The 8,328-nt window shown below is 49.3% G+C and overlaps 1 protein-coding gene across 1 annotated transcript; it reads right to left on the bottom strand.

Annotated features, from left to right (window-relative positions):
- Positions 1–1,564: 1,564 nt before the first annotated feature.
- On the bottom strand, positions 1,565–5,056 carry LOC120895802 (pre-mRNA-processing factor 6). Its single transcript, XM_040299455.1, has 5 exons — positions 4,841–5,056; positions 4,688–4,747; positions 2,302–4,603; positions 2,080–2,190; positions 1,565–1,970 (listed from the first exon to the last, which is right to left on the bottom strand). Exons 1-5 carry the CDS (start codon positions 4,936–4,938, stop codon positions 1,746–1,748), a joined length of 2,796 nt encoding a protein of 931 aa, XP_040155389.1. The 5' UTR covers positions 4,939–5,056; the 3' UTR covers positions 1,565–1,745.
- Positions 5,057–8,328: the final 3,272 nt, after the last annotated feature.

Genomic DNA, 8,328 nt, shown 5'->3' with positions numbered 1-8,328 from the left:
CAAACAATAAATCACAAAATTTAATAAAACAAAAATCTGGAAACGACCAGAAAACTATGGAAAACCCAGTATACGGTTTTTTGCCGGTACGCACATAGATGATCGGATTTTTGCTCATATGAGCGTCTATGAAGACAGCAATGTTAGCTAGAAGCTAGGGCTGCTTGAAAGCTTACTAGTGTAGTGCAAGTATTTTGCTCTACGAATTAAGCACGGTAGTGAAAAGGATTCAAAAAGAGCCTTTTGGTTTCGATCGGAGTAATCCGGATTAAATCGGAGCCAATTGAAGCTGTGTTCGTTCGGAGCAAACGGCTTCGAAGCCATATTTATTTCGGAGTCGGATCCGGATTCACGATCTCCCATCGCTACTTCTTATCAACACTGGACCATCATCTCAGTTCTCAAGAAATGAAAGGAGTTTGAGCTGCATTCGAAAAAGACTATGATTTACGATTTAAAAAAGAAATTCTAATTCGCGCATCATGGGCATATTGACTGCATGGTTTGATTGGCTTCCTTGCCATCCACACCCATACATGATCGCCCAACGCCACCGCGGGTTGGCTGCAACTGATGCACATCTTGCCTCCTCTCCCCACCCATGGAGCAATGAAATGACAATGAAGCGAACGCATGGTGGATGACGTTCGTTGCACTGATTGAAACGCAGCGACACACGTTTCGAGACCGTTTAAAGTAAAAAATGGCATAATGATTGAATAACAATCATTCATCGATTTGTGGATACACGCTGATCGTTTGCATTGTGGGATGGATAGGATAACCCTGGTACGACCCATTTCTGCTTCTTTTAGCACGAATAATTAGGATGAAAAATGCATCTTCACAGTCAGGATTATGATTAGCATTTTATTAATAAAGTGCGCAAAAGAGAATCATCCCTTTAATACCTTCCAGCACCATTGCAAAGGGGACGAAAAAGTTCAATCGAAATATCAATTAATAAACATGACGGCAAACGACGACGACCACACCACAGTCCTCCACAGTCACGGTCGCCACCGGGCAGTGAAAGTCATTCCCCAGCATGTCACCAACATTCAACTGGCGCTGAACCTCGAAACTTACGCCAAAAGTCCGGTCGGAATGGAAGGGGAAATTGCGTACACTCTTTCCTCCCACCCATCCCGCGTGTGGAGGTATTAGTTGAAAGGATGATTAATTTTCCGTCCAAAAGCTGACAGCTACAATATGCCTCACCTCCCCCCAAATCCACCATCCCACGGAACGACCGAACTATTTATTTCGGTAGGAAAACTTTCCCTGCTAGGACTGACTGACCCGGGTGTCGAATTTGGGGGGGATGGTATATGTGTGTGTGAAGACCCGGATGATTCGTCAAAGGACGGGTTAATTGGAAAGTCAAACGAAAGACCTCAACCCGGTCGGGTCTACACAATAACGAGGCTTTTGACGAGTTTACGAGTTTGTTACAATTTCTTGTAATTTCATTGGGGTCTTTTGATCTTGTTTGCTTGATTTTGTTCTTTTATTAAAGTGTGATATTTTACTTCAAATTTAAACAATAAGCCTCTAATATTCGGTATTACAGTGACAGATTGTTTTTTTTTTGTCATACATCTATTGAATATTGGATAGGTAATACGGCTTGCGTGTTACATTCAGTCCATTTCCGGACTACAAGAGACCAAGTTTAAAAACAGTACGCGTGTGTGTGTGTGTGGAAGTGTGAAAGAAATTGTCTGGAGAGCGGGCGTCGCGCCCTAGATCGGTGTGGGGAGATGGCGCACCACCGCCTTCAGCACGTCCTCCGTCTTGAAGCACCAGTTGGCAATGTTTTTGCTCACCTTGCACCACTCCTCGCCGTGCTTCGGTTCGGCCGCGTTGCACCGCTCGATCAGCTCCTGCTGCTGCTGCTCCGTCCCGTGCTGCAGCTCGAACTTGTAGAAATTGGCCCACGCGTCACCGAAATCGGGATCGATTTTTATCTATTTGCGGTGGGGGAGGGAAAACAACAAAAGCAGATTAATATTGAGTTGGGAGAAGCAGAGAAAAAGGGGAGGTTTTGTTTGCACGAACGCTGCACGAGTCACTTACCGTCCGGTTGAACCAGTCGCGACATTTCTGCAGCTTCCGCTCGCTCCAGAATAGCTTCGATACGGCCAGCAGCACGTGCGGATCGTGCTCACATTTTTTCAGTGCATCCACCTAAACAAACACAGAGCGAGAGAGACAGTAAGAAGAAAGAAGGGATTAGTTTAAATACTCTTTTTCCCACGCATAAAAGCCTCCGCTCGTCTCCCTTTAGCGTGAACATACCGATTTGGTTTTCCTTTGCGGTCTCGCCTCGAGAAAGATCGACTCCGCCCACAGTTCGCCCGCAGTCGGACAGTCCTGCAGGGCGCGGGCCATCAGCGTGTTTGCCATATCCTTCATGCCCGCCCGTATCTCGATGCGTATCGCCGCCAGCCACAGCAGCGCATTCTTCGGATTCTTCAACCGGCCTCGCTCCAGCACCGACCTAGCCTTTGTGAGCAGATTGCGCTTTTCCTCCAGCGCAGCCAACAGCAGCCACAACGGTATCGAGTTCGGGCACCGTTTCAGCCCCGCATTGTACGATTCGGCCGCCCGTTCGAGCAGCTGCTTCTGCTCCTCGATCTGGCCCTTCATCATCCACAGCTTGGCAAACTCGGGGAACACCTTCACCGCGTCCTCCAGCAAGCTTAGCGCTTCGTCCAGATTGTTCAGCGCCCACTCGAGCTTGGCCGACTTCATCATGACGCGCGGTGTCGGGGCGGACGCACGTGCCTTCGCCAGCAGCCGCCGAGCACGTTCGTATTCCGCATTTTCCGACTCCAGCTTAACCGCAGCCAACCAGATGTCCTCCGAGTTCGGGTTGGCCTGGAACGCGAGCGATAGAATCCCACGGGCCGCCGGTACATCCCCCGCCAGCCACTTCGACTTGGCCCCCATCAGCCACAGCACCTCCGACTGTGGACAGTGCGCCACGGCTTTCTGCAGCAGCGTTTCCAGGCTTTCGCGCGTACCGTGGTTCTTCTCGAAGTACGCCGCCCGCAACCAGATGCTCTTCTTCGACGGAAACTCGGACAGTGCGTACCCGTACACGGCCCGGGCACACTCGTACGCGCCCTCCTTGGCGCAGTTCTCCGCGTCGTCGATCCACGTCTGCTTGCGGTCCTCTTCGTCGATGCCCGTCGCGATGACGGCGCGCACGATCGCCTGGCAGCACTTGATGGCGCCCGACTTTTCCGCCTCGATCGCTTCCTGCAGCCACTGGTCGCGATTGATCTCCACCCCGTTCGCGCTCAGCGACGACAGCGCACGGTCGATGATCTTCTCCACCATGTGATTGTTGCCGTTCGCTTCCTCCAGCTTCGCCGCCGTCGTCCAGATCTGCCGATCGGTGGGAATTTTCTCGCGCGCCTTGTTCAGCACCTTGCGCGCATTTTCGTACGTTTCCAGCCGGGCCAGGGCGAGCCACAGCTCGACGCTCGTGCCGCAGCACTCCACCGCGCGGGACAGCAGTATCTTGGCGTCCTCCGGGTTCTCCATCTCGACCGCCGCCTTCCACAGGCGCACCGAGTTCGGGATGTGCTCGAGCGCTTTGCGGAAGACGCGCCGCTTCGCCTTCGGTTCCGTCTCCAGGTCGGCCGCCTTGATCCAGATGCGCACCGAGGTCGGTATGCGCCGGGCGGCCTGCGCAATCACACCCTTGGCCGTGTCCGGCGGCTGCAGACGGGCCGCCTCCAGCCACAGGTCCTCGCTCTGCGGGTTCTGCTCGCAGCCGCGCATGATGAGATTGCGTGCCATCTGCAGCTTGCCGGTCACCTCCTCCAACCGGGCCGAAGCGATCCAGGCCGGCGGATGGTACGGGTTCGTCTCGCGCACACTCTTCAGCAGCATGCGCGCCTTCTTGATGTCGTTGATATCGCCGCCGTACGTCGGTATCATGCTCTGCAGGTCCGTCAGGTAGCCCTTCGGATCGACCACCGTCTGGCCCGCGACCGAGTCCGACACCTGCGACAGCTTCACGTTCATGAGCGTATTACGCGCCTGGCCGATCTTGCGCAGATCCAAATCTCCGCTCGGTGTCAGCATGCCCGGCGTGGCGACACCCGGTATCATCGAAGCCAGCCCGGACCGCCCATCGATGGCGGTCCCCGACTCACCGCCCAAGCTGCGCGACAGCACACTGTCCGGCAGTGGGGTGAACTTTTCCGCCCGCGGATTGCGCTGCTTCTTGTTGCGGCTGTCGCCCACCTCGGGCAGGTTGGCCCACTCCTCCTCCGACACGGCAATCAGGTTGCGCTTCAGGTCGGAAAATTGTTGCTGAATTTTCGGCCGCTCCTGCCGGTACCGTTCCAGATCTTCCTTCAGCCGCTTCTCCCGGTACTCTTTGCGCTTTTCGTCCATCCGCTTGTCGATGCTTTCGTAGATGGCGTCCGCTTCCGCATCGTCCTTGTCGTACGGATCCTTCGAGAACAGCGAACCGCTGTACCCGCTGAACTCGTCGTAGTTGGAATCGTTCAGATCCTCGTCGTCCTCCTCCTCTTCCTCCTTCTTTTTGCGCTTTGCCGCCGGCGGTGCATGTCGGTCGTCGCTGAAAAGATGGAGGGAAAAGGTACGATTACAGCTTTCCGAAGTGGCTTGTGGGAGAGGTTGTGAGGAAGTGGTTAATACATACGACACATCATTCGCATCACGGGCTGGACCAATATCCGAACGAGTGGTGAATCCGGTAGCACTAGAGAGGGAGAAAGAGAGAGAAGGGTTGATTATTACCAACAATCATGCAATACTTAACAAGTGGCCTATGACTAGTACGACGATTACTCACCCTCGACCAACACCGGCAACGTAGCCGAGTGGGGCAGGAACGCCGAGAAAATGCTTTTTGTTTTTGTTGCCCAACGTTGCCGCTGGTATGTGTGCCATGATTTACAGCTTACTAAACACTTTTTATCTCAAAAAAACACTTAAAATAACGAAGTAAATAGAGTTTTGCGCGTGTTTCTCCGATCGGGGCTTTTGTTTATGTGTGTGAAACGTTTCACGACAGCGTTTTGACAGCTGAAATGGGTAGGGGAAACATTTCAAACCGGGAATTTCAACCGGTTTGCCGGTTGAAACATTGCACAGTGGGAAATATTTCAAAATCGGTTGGAACGGCGGGATGGTTTAAACATATCGTTATTTTACGTACGAAATGAAATAGACTTATAGAAGTTATTATAGAAATGAGATAGATAGAAGTTTGTGGTCATTTTAATTTAAATTGACGAAAAATAAAACGTTTTTGGCATGTTAAATTGATTTCTATTTTCACAAGTTTGAAAAACAACATTATTTTAATTACTTAAGAACACTTGTTGAATAATTTAATAATTTCCCACACTTTAGTCGAAGCTCAAAAACAGATTGAAATGCTCTCAAAAAGATTAGAAATAATTATTAACGGCTCACTGAACGCAAACCCAAACCTACCATAAAGCCCGCCGTAAACTTCACCAATAAAGTTAGCGCACCGTGAAAGCATTCCCTTCACCTTGGGCCAGCCAGCTGATTCATTGACCTTGCACCTGCTGGCCCGAGTGCTGGTCCACGGTGACACCGCAACACGAAAGCAAACACACAGGCGACACAAACATATCCTCACACAACCGACCGAGCACGTGCACGTGAGTGCATTAAGTCCGCGAAAAGTGCTGCAAATGTCTGTCCCACGGGGGAAATGTTTACATCTTCGCGTTGCCCGAGAAACGCTCACAGCAACCATCGCCATCGGGCACCGCACCGAAGAAAAACTTTTCACTTGCCATAGTTTTCGTGTGTACAGTGTTCAGTGTTCGGAAAATTCTCGTGGAAAATTCATCCCCGGCGCACCATTTCCATCATCGTCCCACCTATTTAGCACCCACCGGGAAAGGCTGGCGATGGTTTCGGCTGGCAACTCATCGGGTCGCTCACAGCCGTCGCGTAGTGTTTTGTTGTGTACACACGTCCGCAAGCAGAGGCTCTCATTTTCCGGCTCGGAAAACCGACGAAAGATTCGGGACGAACTGTCGGACTGCCAGCTGGCCGCCGGTGAGTATCGCCCGTGTGCATCGTTGTGCATCGCCGCTCCGAGTCCGTGCTGGTCGCCGTCGGCATGACAGTCAGTTCAATGCGGTATTTCGCGGGATTCGCAATCCTTTTCTGCATCCTCTCTGGCAACGTTTGGGAGACCCCACCGTACCGTACGTACGTTTGCCTTGGCGAGTCATACGGAACACGACTGTGTTGCTTTGTTTTACGGTTTACGGTTCTTTGCCCTCCGGCTAGGCTTTGGAACTGGTTTGGTTTGGGTGGGCAGTGGTGAAATTAGAAGAAGCAGCTGTGCCAGCCGCGGAGCAAATGTTCTAGCGCAAGGTTATTTATGTTTCGGTCCATCTTTCCAACGTTACGACAATCCGCTCTTCAACCGTAGGGCCTTGAACTTGACCCTCAACCAACCAACCAGCCACGGGGCTGTACTGTGTGAAAACAGCCGTCCGGAAACAGGCAGAACCCCCCGGTCGCTTGCGTGTTCGAACACGCTGGATGCATTTCTTTGGCCTACCGCCGACAACAAGAACCAGTACCAGGCGAGATCCAACCATTCCGATAAACGGTGCAGCAATATCCTTTAGGAGAAATCCTTTCAAAACACCACAGAAACACACATACATTATCGGCACCAGATTGACTGGCAGCGGGACCGCCGAGTTGCTCGAAGTCGAAGCGTTGACCCTGGGAAAGCTAATCGCAAGCACGCGTGCAGGTCACAACGAAGGTAAGGCTACCCATGTTTTTGCCTGCAATTTAACTCTTTTCAGGTGTGACAGAGCAATTTAGCTGCCGAGCAGTTTGGGGAGAGCAAAGTTCTAGTCGCTACTTACTCTACCGTTTTTGGCGAACACACGATGGCGTGGGGATCTATTTTTAACGCCCCACGTCACATTGGCCCTTACCATCCCGGACTCACTGTAGGAGATCAGATCAGTTGGCTATGGTTTTTGATGGTCGGTCGTACTTGATCTAACCATAGGCAAGAGCAGGATGAAAAGATTCGTTGTGCATGGATTTGGATTCGATGTACAAGTTTTATTTAAAAAAATTACATTTACATTATATTTGTAGAAGTTAACCATTGATTTCTGGAAAACATTTTTATTAAATGAATATCTCTTCCTTCACTTCTGTCTTGTCGCTTAGCGGGTACATACAGTATGTGTCAGCCAACTCTGGACATTTACGATTTTCTATGTTTTTGAAGCTAAAATGTGCCATGTTTTTCTTTATTCTTCGTTTTCTTTGGCACAACAACCTTTGACGGGTAAGGCCTGCCCTGTCATCCTAGTTGGCTTGAGTTTCAGTGACTTACTGCTCACACATAGCAAGGAAGTCACAGTCCTACGTAGTTAAGTCGTACGAGTTGACGACTGCACTACCAGATCGGCGGAATTATTTATACACGTGTTCAACAAATACAGTGAACCTTCTCTTATTTGACACCTCTCCAATTTGAAAAACCTCTCTTATTTGAACATTTGGCACAGTCGCTTGATTTCCAGTACATTTTTGTTCCTATAATTTGGAAAACATCTGAAATCTGTATCCCTCTTATTTGAGTATGGTGTTGCCATGGTTATTGAATGATGTATGCTCAAATTGGCAATCCTGTTCGCAGTTTCCTGTAGAAACAGTTAAGGCTGCATACTAAATGTTCTGACTCTTTCTTGTTTGTATGGACCTTTCATTCACTTTCAACCTCTGTAATTTGAAAACCCCTCTTATTCGATAGTCCCTCTCAAATAAGAGAGAGTTGACTGTAGTTATTTCTGATAAAATTATGGACGTTAAAATGAATCAATCATTGCATAATCATTTCAATGTTCATTTGAAAAATTATTTAATTAATTTCCCATTTGCTGAAATAATAAAAATAAACTAGTCTCAAACTGATAAAAAATAATTATTAACGGCTCCCTAATCCTCGTTGAAAGCCCTTTTCTGTTTTTTTCTTCATTATTTTGCTATTTTTCTGCTATAACATTTTGAATTTTCTTTTATTTTGGCTAACATGCATATAGAAAAGGTAGGAAAACAAACGGATAAGGTATTATAACGATAGGCTGCCTGACAATTTGTAGCACAGTGTGTAAAGTTGGACATCTCACCAAATTACGAGTGTCCGGAAATGACTGACGTATACGTTTATATTACAGTGAACCCTCTCTTATTTGAGAGGCGATGGGACTGTCGAATAAGAGGGGTTTTCAAATTACAGAGGTTGAAAGTGAATGA

This window comes from Anopheles arabiensis, chromosome 2, assembly GCF_016920715.1.
Source record: "Anopheles arabiensis isolate DONGOLA chromosome 2, AaraD3, whole genome shotgun sequence".
Classification (NCBI taxonomy): domain Eukaryota; kingdom Metazoa; phylum Arthropoda; class Insecta; order Diptera; family Culicidae; genus Anopheles; species Anopheles arabiensis.
Note: the sequence above shows the minus strand (reverse complement) of the source record. Positions and strands in the feature narration are given on the sequence as shown.

Excerpts from the sequence above, each read along its gene's own strand:
- LOC120895802 (XM_040299455.1), bottom strand. The coding sequence starts at position 4,938 with ATGGCACACATACCAGCGGCAACGTTGGGCAACAAAAACAAAAAGCAT. Across the intron at positions 2,191-2,301 it reads CGCAAAGGAAAACCAAATCG|GTGGATGCACTGAAAAAATG; the intron begins GTATGTTCACGC and ends GTGTTTGTTTAG. Across the intron at positions 1,971-2,079 it reads GCGACTGGTTCAACCGGACG|ATAAAAATCGATCCCGATTT; the intron begins GTAAGTGACTCG and ends CACCGCAAATAG.